Raw genomic sequence first — 20,049 nt, 5'->3', positions numbered from 1 at the left:
TCCAAGGTTGAAGTGGTGGATGGAACTGAAAATTGTTCTCAGAACTCAAACTCAAGATGTCAAGATCCATTGTATTTATATTCTCTTTTAATTTTTTTTAAAAATTTTTAACCTGTAACTAGAATCTAGTGCTATTTCATTAATTATACTACCTTATTGCGGATTGTAGTTTAGGTCGTTTCTATAGGACAGAGTAGAAAGATGCTTCTGAGGACCAGTTTGAAAAATAATTTTGTTTCTCTAGGACAGAGAAGACTGAAAAAAATAGCATGACTTTGGTCTAGAAGTAAGAGAAGTAAATTGATTGAGTTCACAAGAAAGAGTTATCACTGCCAAAGAAACAGGAAACTGATGGATGAAATAGAAGTTCCTGGGGAAGAGCAGGTAGCTGAATAAGTGGTGCTGGAAAAGTCCTGTGAGTATGTAATTGATGTCCTTGAGCTTCCGTGTATCATAGTGAAAAGAGCACTAGGCCAGGGTTCAGGTAGCTTTCATTTGCTTCCTAAGCCTAGTACTTCCTAGCTTTTTAACCTTAAACTAAGTTCTCTGTGTCTGATTTCTATAATGTGTATGACAGTGTGTGATATTGGTATGTTATGGGTTTTGGAGAGGATTATGTTAATAAAAGGCAGTGAGCAACTTTTGGTGGGCATAACTCACCATTTCTTTAGTGTCAGTTGTGCTTAATGGTCTAGCAAAGAATCCAGCGTGGACAGGGAGGGAAGAACTGCTTCACAGCACAGAGAACTGACAGGCACCTCCCCAGCTGGCAGCACACGCCCTGAGGCATGTGAGGATGGCACTTCCATGACTTCCCCCAACAACAACAACAACAAAAGAATAAAATGCTGTAAGCAGTAAAAATAACTTGTGTCAATTGCTGAACTTTCATCAGTTTTAATGAGGGCTATTCTCAAGTCTTGTAATTCACAGTTTTGCCTCTTCTCTAAAGCATTTGCAATCATATTTATGAAACACAAGTGCTGTTAAACTAAACTCATTTTATAAACAAAACAAAACAAAAAGCCTGTCTGACCATCAGAAAAACTTAAGCAAATCACTGTTGAAGGATATGCTGTAAATACCTTACCAGTGTTCCTCTACGCTGTCAAGGTTTATCAAAAAGGGAAAGTCTGAGGAACAGTCATAGCCAAGAGGAGTCCAAGGAGACACAGTAGCTGTAAAGGTATGGTAGGTAACATGTAAAGTTAGGGTCTCCTGGATAGGGTCCTGGACAACAACAGGAAGGATATTAGGTCAAAACTAAGGAAAACTGAAAAAGCTGTGGGCTTTAATCAGAATGTGTCAGTCTTGGTTCATTAATTCGAACAGATACAATGTAAGTGACTGATAATAGAGGAAACAGCATCCACAGGGGCATTGGAGCTCTTTGTGCTGTTTGCTCAATTGTTCTGTAAAGCTTGTACTTTATTACGAAATAAAGTCTACTAATTAGAGAAAAAATGTTTTGAGGTCATTATCACAGATCCAGTGATGTGGACATTCAGGGAGATGAGGAAGCTGAAAGGCCAGCTCCTGAGTGGTGTGCAGCAGCAAGCAGATGCCTGGGCTGCAGGAGAAGAGTCCTGGGGAGGGCGGGGACTCCCGAATGAGAGCTGTGGCACAGAACTCTCCCACCCATCCTCCTTCCTTGGTCTTCTTAGGTGCCTTTCCGAGAAAAGCCTGGGGAGGACTTGGGGGGAATAGGGGTGGGGGCTGCCCTGAGCTGCTTGTTTTTGGTTGAAACCTCTAACAGCATACGTTAGTTTTGTCCTCAAACCTGGACCCCAGCACTAGACACTCTTTCCTTGGTGGTTGGGCCACTTTTTCTTTCACCTTATGCAGTTTCTCATTGGATCTAACCAGAAATGGGGTCCTCTTTTAGGCTTTTGTGCATCCCAGCTCTGCATCCTCTTCCTGTAGGGCTATTGCCATTTGGACCCATCTAGAGTCGGAAACTTTTTTAGTGTCTATTTAATTTCCTTAAGTTTTTTGATTTGTTTTAACTTTGAAAATTCCCTTATTTTCTCCAACTAGTGTTGTCTTATGTGTCTCATTTGCATTAATTGATTGTTATTGGCATCAGTGTTAAATAAAGAGGGATACTTAACTTTATCACTTTGAATGGCTGTTACAAACTGACTAATGGTTAACTGGTGGTTCATGGGACAAATGGAATAGTTAATATGCCATTGTTAGTTTTGCATAGTTACTAAAGAGTTACTTAAATTTGGCATTGTTATTTATGTGTGCAAGCTGCCAGTTTAGAGTTGGGGTAGTATATGTTTACACTGTGTATGTTAATAAATTATTATTTTTTGAGTTTGGCTTATATCAGTTGATAAAACTAATATGTAAAAGAGGGTGTCTTGACTTGAGAATATTCCATTTAGATAAAAGGGTAAGAATTATAGTAATGATATTTGGCATTAGAATCTTTCAAGACTTAGATTTAGAAAGAGAAGAATGCTTTTAGACTTATAAGAAATTTATTAGGAAGAAAGTTTTATTGTTTAATTTCTTGTTCATGGAAAAATTAGCTGACAGAAACAAGTGACTTTTTGTGTTTTAACTTCTCTTTGAAAATTAATTATAGCTGGAATAAATATTATAATTTCATGCTTGTAACACTTTGAAAATATTTATAATTGTTTTAAAATTGTGACAAGAGAATTAAGAATTAAGGACTTCCTGTGTGCTGAGTTCCATATGTGGTAAATAAACACATATTGGGTGGGCTCCTTGCTGTCAGTTCATAATTTTGTGAGGGAGACATTTACCTAAACAATTAATGTCATGAAATGGTAACCTTCAGAATCTACAGTCCTTGATTATTGATTGTATGTGAGAAATGAGAAAGGGAGAGGGTCAAAGGTGATTAAAATTTTACTTTCAGTAATTGACAAATGAAAGTAACCTACTCTGGAGAGGAAGAGAAGCAGGTTGGAGGAGAATTGGGATTTAGACATGAGAACAGATGCTGAATTGGGATTTAGACAAATTGGGTTTGAGAATGCCTCTGGGCAGAGGATAGATGTAGCTAAAAGGAGTTGGTGTACATAGGCTTGTTGCTCAGGAGAAAGCTTGACATTAAAAACCAGGCGCGCCCTCGCACACTCACACTTGATAGCATGCTCTGCAAGAGCCATAGTGGCACCTACAGTGGAGTTCTGAAGAAACATGTCACTTTTTCCCCTCTAAATGAATGAATTGTGGGGAAGGTTTTATTATACTGTTTTTTGAGAACAGCTTGAATTCTGTTTCCTTCTCTGCCAAGTCCTCTCACTTTTTAGGGATTTTGCTTTTCTGCTGCATTTCTTGACTCGGATTTGATTCCTGTTTTCAAATTCTTTGAAGTGTTTTTCCAGAATGACCTTCTCCATGTGCTGAGGGTGTACTTTTTTTTTTCTTATTAATTTTCAAGATCCTTTACTCATGTTACTGTGTAAGTAATTGTATCTCAAGTGAGTTTGGGTTTTTATGAGTGTATTCCCTAACGTTTAACCATAGTTAACACTCAGGTTCACTTGCCCTCCCCAGACATTTCAGAACTTATAAAAACTTGATTTGAATTGTAATAGCCAAAAGTACTAGGCAGGTGTCAGACACATTTAAAAAGCCCTTGGGAAGCCTGGAAAGAACCCAGTGGTGATTAAAGGGGTAAGATTGCAAGAGCATGAGGTGTAAATATTGTCCTTGAATTTGTGACTGATGGGGTATCTTAGAATGAAACACAGTAAAAGGTGAGTCAGGTCTGGTTCTCACAGAAGGTGAGTTAGGTTTAGTTCTTATTAGGTTAATGGAGCAGCTGGGCAAATATTTTCACATATATTTATGATATTTTTATTGTTTTGTAAACTTGAACACTGGAAATCTTGGCTTTAGGAAAGTAACACTGTTCCCAAATGAGCCAGTTTGTAGAGTTTGATCCTGGCAGTTTCTCTTGCTCACTCATGTCAGTGAAGTGCACGTAAGCTTGGAGGCACCTCGTGGCATAACTAACTTACTGTGGATTTAGGAAAGCAAAATTGGAAAGTAAATATTTTATCTAGATTTACCAACTTTATTGAAGGCATTTATGATTAATTTTAAGGAGGTAAACAACTTATGAACAAATGTGCGACTCATGGGCCAGGCTATATTTATCTGAACCTTAAAGTTATACATAAATGGGTCCCTTGGTGGTAAAAAATATTAGTAAAATTTTTATCTTCAAATTAACCCATACAGGCATATGTTTTGAAAAAATTTCATTGCTCACCATTAGTACCTTTGAATTTGAATTGCTGGTACTTTTACAATTGTAATAAGGCATTTACCTTTTAAGGACTTGGAACAAACAGGACAGCATGATTTATAGAAAGAGTACTGATCTGGAGGCCCACATCCTGCATTTTTATCATTTTTTATGCAGTTGAATTTGTTCTAGGACTTTTGGCACGTTATTATTCTGCTTTTTTACCCTTTTGTTTGCATCAGGTTTTAAATGAGGTAGGTTAGACTGACTCCTAAAGCACTTTTACTAATACATTCTTTGAGTAGTGTCACAAGGCTTATTAATTTTTAATCTTTTGCTTTTTACCCTGATGGTCGCTAAGCATTTGGGGCAGTTCCTCTAACTGCCAAATTTAAAATTAAGAAATTTTAATTTCAGTTCCATCATTTATTAAAATTAAAATGTGTGACTTTGGATACATTAATTCACTCTTTTCACTTAATTTTTTAAAAATAAAATTATGATAATATACCACTCAGAGGGCTATTACAAGCAATAAAAGAGATTGTATTATTTCCTTTTTTGTTTCTATAACAAAATACCCAGAGCAGGCTAACTTAAAAGATGAGAAAATTACTTAGCTCAGTTTTGGAGACTGAAAGTTCAAGATTGGGTGGCCTTTTGGTTTGGATTCTGGTAAGGATCTAATGGTGGGTGGCATCAGAATGAAAGTGAGATTACATTATGGAAAGGAAGTCCAGAGAGTGATTTAGAGACTGGGCTCATTCTTACAAGAGCTCACTCCCAAAGAGCTCACTGATGCCAGGAGAGCTAGCTACTTAATCCCTTCTGAGGGCAGCTCTCTTAGACATCTGTGTGCGTCCCAGCAGGCCCTACCTCTTAAAGGGCCCACCGACTCTCAGCATCGCCACACTAAGCGCCTCCACATGAACCCTGGGGACACACTCAGACCATAGCCAAACAGGACCAGGGATAATATATATTAAACATTTAGCAAGATTTCATAAAATTGGCTTATGCTAATCGTTGCTCCCTTCTGGTTTTAAGAAATGAAAACCTCAGAGGGAACAAAAAATGTGTTAGCACATCTATGCTCTGTTAAGTGTTCTCTTAGTGACAGATAAAATATCGTGTATATCTTGACACTGAATGTAAACTTCTGCAAATCTGTTTCAGAATACAGTGATTTGTAGCAACTTGAACTTTTAACTAAAAATAACCTTCCTTATTGATGAAATTGCTCTGACTTGTTAGATTCTAGACCAGTGCCACATAACAGTTCAGCTACCTGGATTGCTTTAAGGTTCATCAGCAAGAGTGCAGAAAAAATCTTTTCAAGGGGCTCCACCATGGTCTTTTATCACTGCCATCACTTGTTGGTAACTCTGCACTCATATTATTTCAGCCCAGATTTTTTTTCACAGTGCTAAATTCTCAGGTTAAATTTTCAGATCTTTTTGATTTTCTTCTCTCTCTCTCTCTCTCTCTCTTCTTTTTTGATTTTTGGTTTTTGTTTTCGAGAAACAAAGCGTTGCCACTAAGCGTCCTGTAGTCCACTGCTGTGGGAGTGGAGCAGTCGTTCTTTAATTGGTTCAGGCTGTTTGCTCTATTTTCATATTTCCAACAGAATATGAAGTTCTGTACACTGGATTTTTAAACCATATTATTTTTTCTACTAAAAATGCCAAGATCAGTTACATTATACTTAGCAAAGAAGAAATCATGAAGTAACTGTAATCTTTTACTTTCCAACATTGACATTAAGTCATTCCTCTTCTATAGAACCAGTCTGTAGAGAGTGATGACCATTTCTCATGTTCTCTGGCCTTTTCCTTTCAGTTAAGACTGCATGATTACAAAGCAGTGTATTTCCCTTGAATTATATTGCCTGCTTAAAGAAATGTCTTCACTGTGTAACTTTGTAGAGATTAGTTATGAGAACAAAAACAATTCAGAGTTAGCATGCAAGTATAATCAAAACAGTGACACCAGCAGTGTCCCTTCAGATCTTTGTCAGGCCATAACTTGCCTAATTAGTTGCTCTAAACTAAATAAAATGAGCATAAAAATTTCTTACCATATCCCACCTCCAATAAAATTAATTATCTAAAGATTATTTTATCTAATTATCTAAAAGTTATTTTATTGGCTGTGACTGATCCTTGTTTTACTCATTTCCTTAATTCTATGCCATGGCCCTTTTAGGTAGATGTGTAATTCCACACTTGCATTAGGAATGGGGGCAGTCCTTGCTTCCCACTATAGTGCAGGGCTGTAAAAATGATTTTTCAAGGTGAAACTATGCAGAATGATCCTAGTAATCAGTGGGAAAAATTGCAACTGTTGCATTAACTTTAAAACATTTGTCTGGATTTTGAGAACACTCAGTCTTGGCTAGAGCTGTTTTTTGCAGTGTTTGAGTCTATATGATAGCTTCCTTGCTGGTCTCCTTGCTCGGAGCCTTTTCCTTTGTTGTGTAGTCTTCCATTCAGAGTCTTGTGTCCTAATACTCCATCTGTGAGGACGTTACAATTTATATGTTTATTTTATATTAATGCATTTTAAAAGAGATTTCCAGGATTATTTTTATGTCATGAACCTTCAGTATTTTTGTGTGCATGTTTCCTCATGTATATATACAAGAGTTTACCTAGAGTACATGTACCTAGAAGTAGTTACATGTACCCCAGAAATTATAGGCTCCCAGAGCCCGAAGTGTACTGTGTGATTCTTAACACTTCATCCCCTGTGGTCTGCATTGTGTGGGAAATGCCTAGGTTGATTTACATTGCCCATCCCTGTACACAGTCTATCCTGTTTCTGAAAAAAAGCTTGTAAATTGAGTTGGTATTAAATTTTGCTACTATTTTCAAGATCCTTAAAAAAAAAAAAAAACAAGAACATTGTGCCTCAGCATAGCTAAGATTTTATTGTTTGTTGTTGTTTGTATTGGAGATTGAAATAAGGACCACTTTACCACTGAATTATACCTCTATTCCCCTACCCCCTTTTATTTTGAGACAGGGTCTCTCTAAGTTCTGAGACTGGCCTTGAACTTGTGATCCTCCCACCTTAGCCCCCTGATTTGCCGGGATGGGATCATAGATGTGTGCTGCCATGACTGCCTGTCTTTATTCACGTTAAATCTACTTGAAGGCTGGATTATTTAAGAAGTTGAGATAATTAAATCATAGTGATGAAGTTGGATTCATGAAGTCTATAGTATATTTGGGGAGAAATAAGTTTAATGAATTTTATTATGTAAGTATAATTGCTTAGAGACAATTTAAATACCAATGTACAGATGGTTGATGAACTAATTATGAACACATTTCATCTTCAAAAACACTATTCTGAGTAGTTTCCTTGCAACTATTTGGCAGCTTTGTTCATGTATTCCCTAGCCTAGTTATTATTGCTAGATTTCAGCCTGAGAGGTGGAAGTACCTTAAATGATAGGTAACGTCATTTTAGATTTTTATAATAGCCCATTTCATACATCTGGCCCCACTTAACCTCAATTATCAATTTTTAGACAATGTCTAATCTATTATTTGAAACAGCTTCTAAAAATTATTAGTTGTCTTCCGGTTAATAAAAATGTCAGGCAGAAAGATAAAGTTGCCTCTGTTATTACTTAGGGATTCCTGTGTTGATGCTATCTGATGCCTTATCTTAATTAAACATAACGAGTGACAATGCCCTTGGGGCAGCAGGATTTTGTCAACTTGAACTTTGAGGTGCTCTTCTCATCCTTCACTGGTTTTTGTTGATTTTTCTTAAACCCTGATCCTCTGTGTTCTAACCTGTGCGTTTGTTACCATTTTATCATATTTTAACCTTTTTGAAGTGTTCATTGTTTTGATTCAGGCCTTTGTAACAGAAATCCACGTGGCTTTAACAAGAGCGGTATCTTTCTCACAACTCTGGAGACTGGAAAGTCTGAGACCAGGAGGCTGGCACTTGGTTTTCAAGTGGCTGACTTGGAGTTTCTTAGGTGGTGGAGTCAGAGAAAGCTCCGGCTCTGCATGTCCTCTTACAAAGACACCTGCATTTAGGAGCGTCCACCCTGGTGGACACTCCTCCCCACAGCCCCTCTCTCCTGATAGCATTGTTAGGATTTCAGTAGGTGAACTGTGGGAACATTCAATCCATAGAAACAGTGTGCAGAAGCCATTTTAAAGATGATTTTGTGAGGGTCCAGAGCTCTGAGCCCTGTGCGTCCTGCTGGGCGGCTTCTTTGCGCTCACGGGTTGGCCAAGCTCTCGCAGATCTTGGCTCTTGTGTCGCAGCAGAGGAAAGCCCTGTTGCTGCAGTTTGCTAAGGTGTTCGTGTTGAAGTTGTTCGGCTACCAGTCAGATCCTGTGAGCTACCCAACAGCTGTGGGCTGGCTGGAGCTGCTGGCTGGGTGGCTGTTGGTTGTGGGCCCACCAGTTCTACAAGATATCAGTAACTTGCTCTTGACCCTCCCCACGATGGTGGCTGTCTTCACTTTGGCATCTCTGAAAGAGTCACTGAGATCTCCATCCCAGCCATCATCTGCTTGGGGCTCCTGCTGCTACTGGACATCTGCCAGTTCTTAGCCCAAGCCAAGAATGTGGTCATACACTCTAGGAAGAAGACTCCGAGTGCATTCAAGGAACCCTGGAAGTAGAGAGTCTCTTCATACCATGCAGCTGTCACAGCAGGAACATGCTGGAATAGTCTTGTCACCTCGTTACCAATACGTTCCAGGTCTTCCAGTGTTAAAGGAGACATCTTGTCTACCTAGCGCTGGTTACGCTCTGCAACTATACTACTCTCTTTTGAGGAACAGATATTGCACACACTGACATTTTTTATGTCATGTGAAAATAGAAAATAAGCACAAAAGAAATTTAAATCACCAAAACTCTAATATTTCAAAATTATCACTTTTAATGCCTTGGTAACTGTATCTCTTATCTTTTTCTATGCCTTTATATAGATTTATATATTTTTTAAATGAAAATGAGACCATATATCCTACTTTATTACCTACTTTTTTAAAGCTAATATTTCTATAACACCATTCCGTCTCTCTTACCTTATTAATCTTGATGGCTGCGTAGTATTCCATTGTAAGGATGAACTGAATCTAGTTCACCTTCCATGAGGAACTTTCAAGTTGTTCCCAATTTTTTGTGATTGTAAACCTCACAATAAATCATCTTTGCATACTTAAAAAGAAGACCATTTTGCTTCACTGGGCATGTTTATAATTTTTTAAAGGCTTTCTTATGCCTGTCATTTTGGTCTGGCTTCTGTTTTTTTGTTTTTCTTTTTCTTCTTTTGGGTTAATTTTGGTACTCTTGTTTTATTTTCCTTGTTATTTTAGTAACTAAGCCTCTTAGTTTTACTTTTTAAAAAAATTCCTGCTCAAGGACTTATACATAGGCATTTTCAAGCAATACTCTTATCACTTTATTGTGTAAGATTCTCACATCTGTTAGAAATATTGGGATGCCATAAGAAATCAGGCATGTGTTCAAAAATTACTCAGCAAGGCAAACTTTATTTTTGCAGAAGGGTGTGCTACTGAACAAAGTCTGGAAGGCAAGCCCACTTGGGACACGCTCCACCTGTTTTTATCTCTAATACGACACCAACCCTGCTCTAAGAGGAGACGCCGGGGTCATAGTCTACCCAATTGGACGACTTTAAAATTGGGGAGGACAAAGAGAAAGACTATAGTTAAAATGGCTGCGATTGGATCTTACATCCCAATTTTGCATTTAAGGTTAAATACTATTCTCTGATAATGGACCACCAGACTTTCCATTTCTCAAAAGTCCCCACTTTTTCTCCTTATATCTTTTGGTCTCATTTTCGTTTTTGTCCCTCTGCCCTTGGTATTGCCATCCGTCCTGCACCTGTTAACTTTCTGAGGTGGAAACCACTCACAGTAATGAGTTCCCCCCTTTTAAGGAGTTTGGATAGCCATCCCGCTGATCAGGAGCGATAGGTGAGGTCCTTTTCAGCTCTGCCGAAGCTTGTCTTCTTCCCAGGTCTCGATTAAATCAAGTCGCCAGGCTGGAAGCGATGAATTGCAAACTCAGAGGGGAGTCTGAGCAGCAGCTCATAATAATCATATCAGGAACCCACACACATGCATGCACACACACAAATAGGTCTCAACTCGGCTCAGCACAAACTTGTCACTGTGAGAGATCTTTTTGTGGTTTTTATAAGGCACTTCTGTCCCAAAACCCTTCTTTTATAACTTCCTAGTGTAAGGGACCGGCGAAACGTCGGAGGAAGAGACCACCAAGAGACTGCCTCATGCAACAGCAAAAGGGTTTATTTGGGGACCAGCATGCTGGGGCTCAGAGCTCACTAGAGCAAAGAGAGAGAGCCCTGAGAACAGCTTAAGCAGAGCTTATATACTTTCCTTGGAGAGGGCAGGGAGGGAAGTTCATTGACGGGTCAGGGCGAGTGGGCAGTTTGCCTGCAACCGAGTGAGGGAGTGCATCCTGCAGTTTGGCCGTTGGGGACAGCACATTCTGGGAACAAGATTAGCAAACAGTTCACAGTTGGGGACAGCACATCCTGGGAACAAGATTTCAACAGTGTTTTGTTAAGCATATAGAAAAACAGAGTAACAAGTACCTATTTTATTACCCTTTCACTAGTTTTACTTACTTTTAGGAGGACTGACACAAATGTACATCTTAAGTTATATTAAAAGAACTATTGTCTTTATCTTTTAAATGTATAGTCACATGTATAACATATATAACCAAAAATAGTTTTGGTTATACTGTCCTGCCAGGTATTTAAGAACAAGTTGGTCAAAATTGACCCTTTTCCTCTCTGTTGTTAAAAGTCAGCTGAGATTTGTCAGGAAATTTTGAGAAGCTTCTTGGCTCCTTTAGCTTTTCCTCTACCAATTGTGCCATCTGCCAGGATGGGTGACGGTCTTGCTGACTACATGTGACTTCCTGTTCCCTGGGGTCTTCTTGGTCTCCTGATTGGGAGGTCAGGTGACTCACTAGAGTTGCAGGGCCCTTGGAGAGGTCCCATCCTTTGATGAATCCTAGCTGACCTTATGTTATAGTTAAAGCTTCATCCGGGGTTTCATAAACTGACTTCCAGACCACTCATGTATAATCGAATCAAGCCTTTATTTAAGCACACAGGTGGCGGCTGATCAGAACATAAAGCTGTTCCCCTGATCAGCCCCGAACAATTTCAAGGGTGCTTCTTATAAGCCTGAAAACCATAAAAGGGATGTTCAGGGGTCCAGCCAATGCAAGCAAGCCAGATTACAGAAGCGGGACAGTGCAGTCAAGCAGCGGGAACCCTAACCAATCACAGTTAGCCCAGTCACCCCAGTTACAAAAACAGAGCCCCATTACCTAGTTACAGAAACAATACCCCATTAGGTAGTTCCGTGTTCTTAAAGGTTTCTATAGCAAAAGGAAAAGAACATCCTGCCCCAGTCCTGACCTTTCTACTTGGCATGGTTATTTTACAGGATGAAGTCATAAAACAAAATGGAGTCACATTTGCTCCTACCATCACACTTAGAGCACAAGGCCAAAATATTGACTGCTTTTTCCTTAATCCTTTTGCTCTTTTGCCTGGGTTTTAACTTCAGTGTCTATAATTCAATGTGTATAATTTAACTTCAGTGTCTATTAAATGTGTTACTCCTTCCATTTAATTGGAGTATTACTCCTGGAAGTTAGCTTGTTACTGAAAGCTTGATTCTTGCCCCCCATGCCAATCCAATATCAAGGATATGGTTTTGAGAAAAGAAGTTTCATTTTGCTTTGCTAGCAAAGGAGAAACTCAGGGAACACCTGTCCCAGAGGCTGATTCTGTCAATGGGGAGAATCAAACATTCTACATGTTCTCTGTCTGAAGTTGTAATTCACTTGTTAATTTAGGGAGATGGTCGTTTCTGAGATCTTCTGGTGCCACTCACAAGGCTGAATTACTTTCTTGCTGTGGTGTGTGTGTGCTCAAGGATAGATCATTCTGCCTAGGATGGGGAACAAAAAGTAATTTTATTTTCCTCAAGATTAGGGAGAAGGGAGAGAGGAAGAGAAAGAAATAAGTTGCAATGGCAAAGCAGTAAGGGCTATTTTCAAAGAAAAGTAGACCACTGTTCCAAGCATTATATCCTGTCTGTACTACAGGTGATGGCTTGTTATCTCAAGTTAACTCACTTTGTTCTGTTAGAGGAAGTGCTGCTGCAAACACTAACAGGTAACAGTTATAACATTTTACAAGGAAAATACAAAATGAAGTTCTCAGGTGAGTTGGGACTCTTGACTAATTTTAGTAAAGTGTTTTATTTCTGAAGTTGATCTTTTTCTCTTAAATATCATTTTACAAAATTTTCATATATTGGTTCCCAGTCTGTATGACTATCAGTTAACATAATATAGTATTACATCTGAAACACAAATCAAACAAAAGCTAAAAGAGCTTTTAAGTTTCTTTCTGTGGAAAAGGGAGCACAATGTTTCCATGTCATATTGTCAGCCTTTAAGTAAATCAGGCTCTCCTGATTACCTTTCAAACATATATTTAAATTACCATCCCAATGTATGAGTAACACAAAATTTTTATATATCACTTATTGATGACAAGTTGTTTTTATCCAATTATAAAACATTAGATGACATAAATAAATACCCAGCTAAATTTGTTATTTTTATATAAGTCGGAAAGAGACTAACTCTGCAGATTAGTTTAGTTTGGAGAACACCAGCTTGGTAAAGTGCTCTCCTAAGCTTTACATTTTAAAAGACTTGTATACTTGGAGAACATGAATACATCTAATATAGCAAAAAAAAAAAAAAGACCATAATTATTAGTATTAAAATTACACTAATGTCTTTATATTAACTAAGTTTAACTTTTAAAAGAAAAATTTAAATCCATAGTGTAGGGTAACTATAATCACAGGTCTGCATATGTTAGCAACACTGACAAAAGTCAAAAGTATAACTTTCAATCTCTTATATAAGTTTAGAAAATAGTGTCGATGATGATCAGAAATAGACATATTTTGATGGATAAGAGTAGATCAATGTTTTAAGGAGCCCCTCTTGTTTTTAAACCTAGAGAATTAGCATATTAAAGGTTATCCTTAGAAAAAAAAGCTTGTGAATAACTTCGTGCTGATTATATCCAACTTAATCATATACATGAATTTTTTAAAATTTACCTTCTACAATCCTTTTGCAGCTTACTTAAATATTCTACAAATTGTTTACATCCTTGGTTTTGTCGCCTTTCATCTTTAACATAAGAATATACTTTGCCATTCCTTCTAAATCTTCATATTAAAATATATTTTTATATTTATAACTTTTTAATATCTCTATTCTAGTTTTAGACCCTTTCTTAACTTTATATTCTGAAACAATCCTAATTAAATTTCTGAATTTAAACAAATCCTTTTTAATAAGGTAGAGTTTTTTTTTTCTTTTTCATAGAACTTTAAAATAGCTGAAACTTTTGTACTGTTTGTATATGGAATTATACCTGTTAGATTTTTAAGTCTTAATAACCTTGCTTTCAGTGAAGACCCAGAAACAGGAGTCTGTTTTCTCATTTACCAAAAACTTAAACACATTTAATAGACCCAAGTGTATTGTCTTACAACATTCAAGAAAACAAGAGTACTTGCATTCATATCTAGCAGTGGCTGTTTTAGTATTTTAACTTTGCAAATTAATTAGATGTATTTTCTAACACATTTATGAAGATTAATTCTATTTATATTAAAACTTATTTACACATTTTTAAACTTAGATTATCCATGGAAACCAGGGTATCAGACAAGTGTAATTAACAGTTTAAGTCAGTTTTCCTGCCCAAGAAATATCCTTAAAAGCAGTAGACATTGTACTTCAAATATTTTGTAAAACCAATGTTTTCTTGATTGGCCACCTAGAAAAACGTGTGGGTTAGTAATTTAAAAGACATCTTTTATCTAATGAACCAATTTAAATTGAACTCTTTCTGAAAGGTTTAAGTCATGTGAACAAAAAAGCATTTGGATCCTTTTTATGAGCTCTTATTTATCTATATGCCAAATTTGGTAACATGTAAACAATATATAGACAAAAACACATATGTAGACACAACATACAGTACACTGGTGTGTACGATTACATATAAAAACCAACAGGATAAAAGATTTTTAGCTTTTCCTTGAATACCTGAGCTCTGAATAAAGACAGCAGGCAGAGCAGAACAGAGGGCTAAAAACTAGTTAGAGAAAAACTGATTGGAACAAAATATTAATTTAGGTACACAGGATCCAATGTGAATTCATCACAAAAACCATGAGCTCAAACAAGACAGAGCTCTGAAAACGGCGACATGGGTGTCATTGCTCTAGTAAACGAGAACATGGAACCTCTGCATCAGGCCAGAGGCCCTGTGGATCATACTGGAGTCAGTCCAAACAGTTAAAGAATGAGGGGTTTGTCCCTAATATAGCACTGCCCTGTGCTCTGATAGGAGTAGTTTGGGGTTAAAATTTATGTGATTAGCTAATTTTAACGTTGGGCAGGCAGAGGGAAGGGCTATAGTTAAAGTGGCTATGATTGGATCTTATATCCCAATTTTGCATTTAATGCTAAATATGGACCACCAGACTTTCTGTTTCTCACACATCAACATACGTTTCTTTCCTTTGCTATATGCATCTATGTTTTACCTCTGCACATGACTTATACTCTACAATGTGTTGTTATTACTTTCATTTTAGTCAATTATTTTTTAAAAAAATTAATAAAAAAGGTGGTTTCTCTTTATTTCCCCACATGTTGATTATTTCCAAGACACTTTATTTCTTTATATAGATTTGGATTTCCATTTGTCACAAGTGCGCATCGGGCTTTGGAACTTTCTCTGAAGCCCCTGGTAGTGGAGGTGCTCTGGCCCCAGGTCCCACTTGGGTTATCCGATGGTGTCTTTCCTTTCTTTACCTTCAGTTTTTCAGGATATACCATTTTAGCTTGACAGCTTTCTTTGTTCTTACAGCACTTTTGCATTTTCATTCCATTGTCATTGGCTTCCCTTGTCAGTAGAGTCTTTATTAGCATATATCGTATGTCCTTTGATTTATAATGTTCTCTTTATTACTGGATTTTAGCAATCATTACATACTTGCTGTGGTTTACTTAGTGGGGTTCATTGAGGTGTTTTGGATCTGTGTTTGTTTTGTTTTTTGGTACCAGGGATTGAACCCAAGGGTGCTTAACCACTGAGCCACATTCCCAGCCCTTTTTAATGCTTTATTTAGAAACAGGGTCTCATTGAGTTGCTTAGGGCCTTGCTTAAATTGCAGAAGCTGGCTTTGAACTCATGATCTTCCTGCCTCAGCCTCCCAATCCACTGGGATTACAGATGTGTGCCACTGTGTCCAGTTTTTAAAAACCCAAATATATATATTTTGTGTGTGTGTGTGTGTGTGTGTGTGTGTATGTGTATAAACCAAATGTATATTTTTAACCTATCTCCTTTCACTGTTGTCTGGATGTTGAATTATGGTATCTTAGACGTTGTGGTGCTGTTACAGATCCCGGAGGCCATGTGCTCTATTTTTTTGTGTGTGCGCTTTGGCTTGAGTGGTTGTTCTGCCTTAAGATTTGTTGGTATTTCTCTTCTTCAGTAATGTTTGCTGTGAGCTCATTTGGTGCATTTTTCATTTCATGTATTATGACTTTTAATTCTTAATGATTTAAATATTTTTATTTTTGAAAAATTTATAATATGTGGTTTTAAGACATGTATGCTGTTTTGTCACTCTGTTATTTCTGGGTATGCTTGTATTTGAACCTTTTTTCCCATCTCCAGTATTTCTATGCCTGTGGGTCAAGATTTTTTCCTTTCATTTATTTGAACATTATAAACTTGAATTTGTACCGTCTCCAACTTCATTTCATTACAATGAAATTCTTTCTGATTTCCTTTTTCTATGTACAGCTCACCTCTTTAGTAGTGAAAACTTGGCAGCTGTTATCTGTGAGTCCTTCTGGATAAGATCACATCTGCTGCCTGTCCCTGTTCTCTCTCTGTGGACGTGCTCCTTCCCTTATTAGGTTCTGCGGGTGTCAGGGTGCTGTCACCGACTCCTTTCTTACTGCTCTTCACCCCACTGACTTTGCAGCCTGTGCTGGACTCTTCTCCCCAGGATGTGATTCTTGGCCCATCAGGAGGCCATCCTTTCACAAGTGTGTTCTCATCCTGTTCTACTTGTCCTTGTGGCCCTTCCTTGACATCCTTCTCACCCTACCCTGGCCACCGCCACTCTTCCTTGATGTTTTATCAGGTGGAGCCTTTGATGTTTTATCAGGTGGAGCCCTTGATGTTTTATCAGGTGGAGCTGCAGTGTGCTGCAATGTTCATGGACTCCTTAGCCATCTGGCTTGGAGTCTGTTGCAGTCTCTTTAGGCTGCTAGGGAGGAATACCATAGGCTGGGGATGACTTATGAGCAACAAGTTTATTTCTTACAATTCTGTAAAAGTATGTTTACTGAGATTCCTGCAGTTCAGGAAGTCCAAGGTAAAGGTGCTGGTTTATTCATTGATAAGGGTTCTTCCTAGTTCATAGATGGTCCTCTTTTTTACTGTATCTTTATGTAGTGGAAGAAAGGAGAGCCCTCTCAGGGGCCTCTCTTACAAAGGTACGGATCTCATTCATAAGGGCTGTGCCCTCATGACTGGATCATTTCCACATAATCTCTCATCGGGGATTAAATTCTAACATGGGTTTTGAGAGGACACAAACATTTAGACCATAGCAGATTCCTACTCCCTTCTTTTGCCAACCCCAGTGCCCTTTCACACCCACCTCTGTCTCCTGTTTCTTTAGCTTCACCAAATAACTTCTGGATTGCATAACTGATTATTTGGATGGAGTTTGTATAAAATATAATTGTATATAAAAAGTTGTTGGCTGAGTATTTGTATGATGTTAAGCTTCTTCATAATTTCCTTTTATTCCTGGACTAATTAACTATGATGTTGTGATCTTCCTGATATAATTTTTTTGTTTGTTTATACAGGCAGTTAGGGTAGGGACCCATCACCTTAGTCAAACCAGGGTGACATATTTCTCCTCTATTCTAGTTGGAAAAGTAAAGTATGTTTACTGAGATTCCTCCTCCTGGATGCCCCCGAACTCTAGACTTTGGTGCTCCTCTACTCTGTGAGTGCCAGGTACTCTTTATTTTCTTTCAAAAGGTGTATTTTGAAACACCTGGGTGGGAAAGTGGTGCCGTGTGTTGGGCTTCTCTTGCTCACTTCCTTTGGTGCCCTCTTGTCCTTTCGGTCCTAGTTACCTTGGGACCTTCCCAGAGCCTTGGTGCCTTTGTCCACGACCTTTTATAACAGTGCTGGGTCATAAGTTTGGTTTAAAACAAATTAGTCCATAGTACTTTATATTTCTAATTGAAAAAATTGGTGAAATTGCCATTCAAAAGATTTAACAGATTTGTTCTTTTGAGCTTGGTTGAAATCATAAAAGATTCTATAAGGAAAAATGGTATATTTCCACAGGAAGAATGACAGCTTGTTAGAAAGTTGTGAACACTGGAGGATTCCATTGCATCTGAGCATAGGGATTTGATATTAAGTACTTAGAATCTCAATGTGTTTGTGAAGGATGAATTGTCTTGGACAAATAAGAATTATATCTTCTCTACTTGTCAAAATTCTGATTACTCTTTTGATTGGCAGTTTGAACTTTGGAATTTTTTCTGTGAAATCTTGGAACCTGAAATTCCTTTTCCGATTCCACTTCTCATATGATTCCAAAATTTCCCTTCCTGCACGCTGTTGTACTTGCCTTTTTTTTTTTTTTTAAAGCAGCCCCTTATACTCAGATTTTTTCTCTTCTAGTGTATTAGCTTTCTCCTTGTCTAACTGGATGCTAAGATACCCCAGGCTTTCTCTCAGACTCTGGAATTATTCTGCCTTTTGTTTGCTACCCCCTCCCACTCCTGCATCTTTGAACACAAGTATCAAAGTTACTGTTGATTAATGCCTGAGACAATAGTAGAAGCATATTGATTCAGCTATTCTAAATGTTGAACACAGTTATTACCTCATTGTTGTTCAGGGTTAATTCCTTTACTAGAAAGGAATCTTTGTTTCATTTATGGCCTTCTCTTTATTGTTATGATTTTTTTCTTGCTTTAGCTCCTCAATTAAGCCATAAACTCATTGTAGGAACTTAATGAATGTTGGTTGAATGAATGAGTGACTGATTTAGTGCCTTTATATGTCAGTCACTTCAGTTACTTTTAGCAAAGGGATTGAGATACTGGGTGCTTGATTGTGATCTTCCCTAAATTTGGTTCTGTGTGAATCTTTAAATTACAACTTTGAAGTCCTCATTGTAAATCAGTGCTTCTTTGACATTTTACATAGCTTAGTTAATACACATGAAGTGCTTCAAACAGTTCATGGAACATAGTAAATTTATAGTAAATATTAGTACTTATGACAGTGATTATAACGTGTTTTAGTTTAATTATTTTGAAATGAAGTATTTTTAAAGAGCTACATGTTTTTGAGATTAGCTACTCTGAAAATATTGAAGATCCCTTTTCCATGATTAAGTCATTATCATGAACACCAAAAGTAATGCTCTTAAGTTGAATTTTTGAATTATTCTTTTCATTATTCTCTCACATCTTTGAATTCTGCTAGCTTTTTAGTGGCTTTGTCGGTATCTTCTCATTTCCATTTCACCATTTTGCCTTAATCCTGCCCCTCATTGTTTCACACCTTTATATTTTAAGCACTTCATTACTGGTTTTAGTTTCTGGCCTGTGTGTCTGTCCAGAGTCTACTTCACATTGTGGCCAGAGTCACCTTTCAGCAGTAGACCTATAACCTCTTCACTCCTCTGGAACCCTTCTGATTGCTTACAGGGTAAAATCTGCACTCATGTTTGACATTGCCTACCTCAAATTTTAAGTAGCTTTACTGGCTCCCTGCCTCTTTGCTCCACCTCTACTAGAGCCTTACCTGCATAAGTTTTATTCACTTGTGTCAGTCTGTGCATAATGTAAAAGTCAGTGAACTCTGAATCAGTGGTATGTGTTGTATCACTAGGAGACCAGCTACCTTCATGGGACTCTCCTGTTGGAAGACTGATTATTAAAAATGGATAGAATTTTATTATTAGAGGTCGATGCCTTTTAGCCATAGTACCCTCCTAAAATGCGTGGACACAAGAAGGAGCTAGAAATCCCATCAATTGGATGGAGTGCCGAGTTATACATACTTGAAGGACGATTCAGACAGGCCTTATTCACAGGCCGTGAATAAAGACTAGATACTGGAGACTTTTCACAGGGACAGGGTGATACTCTGAGGATTAACAATGTGGGTGGTCCTAAGAGTTGGTTCTATTGCAGAGACCTTCTTTGGCTGGGACACTGGTGTTAAGAAGGGCATGTTGGTTCTACAGAACCCTATAGTTATATTGAGAACATCCAGAGACTATAAGGCAGTGTCATGGTTACATGATTCCTATTCCATCTCCTTACTTTTTCAAGGCTCAGCATAGATCCATAAGAAGTATACACCTGAGGTTTTGCTTCTTGTCAGATAGGGTTATTGATGTAGTGGATTTAGAAATAAACTAATATATAGATCTACTCAGTATTAGCTAGTGTTTAGCCTGGGAATCCATGGATGTTATCTTTTTATTGGTCTTTCAGACTAGACTGTTCTGTCTTCTTGCCAGCTGAGTTGTAAAAACATGTATGTATGGATAGACAGATGATGAACGAGGCGTTAAAAAATGTTTA

General features: G+C 37.7%; 1 protein-coding gene across 7 annotated transcripts in view; it reads left to right on the top strand.

The window, feature by feature from the left end:
* The window catches only part of AFG2A (AFG2 AAA ATPase homolog A), a 271,565-nt gene that overhangs the window by 72,440 nt on the left and 179,076 nt on the right, over window positions 1-20,049 (top strand). Inside the window, exon 12 of one of the 7 annotated variants that reach the window (XM_081303105.1) lies at window positions 245-404. The exons of the other annotated variants lie outside the window; for them this stretch is intronic. Coding sequence (XP_081159231.1) covers window positions 245-259 — 15 coding nt within the window. The 3' untranslated portion in view covers window positions 260-404. Of the gene's footprint in view, window positions 1-244; window positions 405-20,049 lie in introns of those variants that run through there. 7 annotated transcript variants of the gene reach the window in all.

This window comes from Spermophilus citellus (genome assembly GCF_964194105.1).
Source record: "Spermophilus citellus genome assembly, chromosome: 8".
Lineage (NCBI taxonomy): Eukaryota > Metazoa > Chordata > Mammalia > Rodentia > Sciuridae > Spermophilus > Spermophilus citellus.
This window is presented reverse-complemented; position numbering and strand designations above follow the sequence as displayed.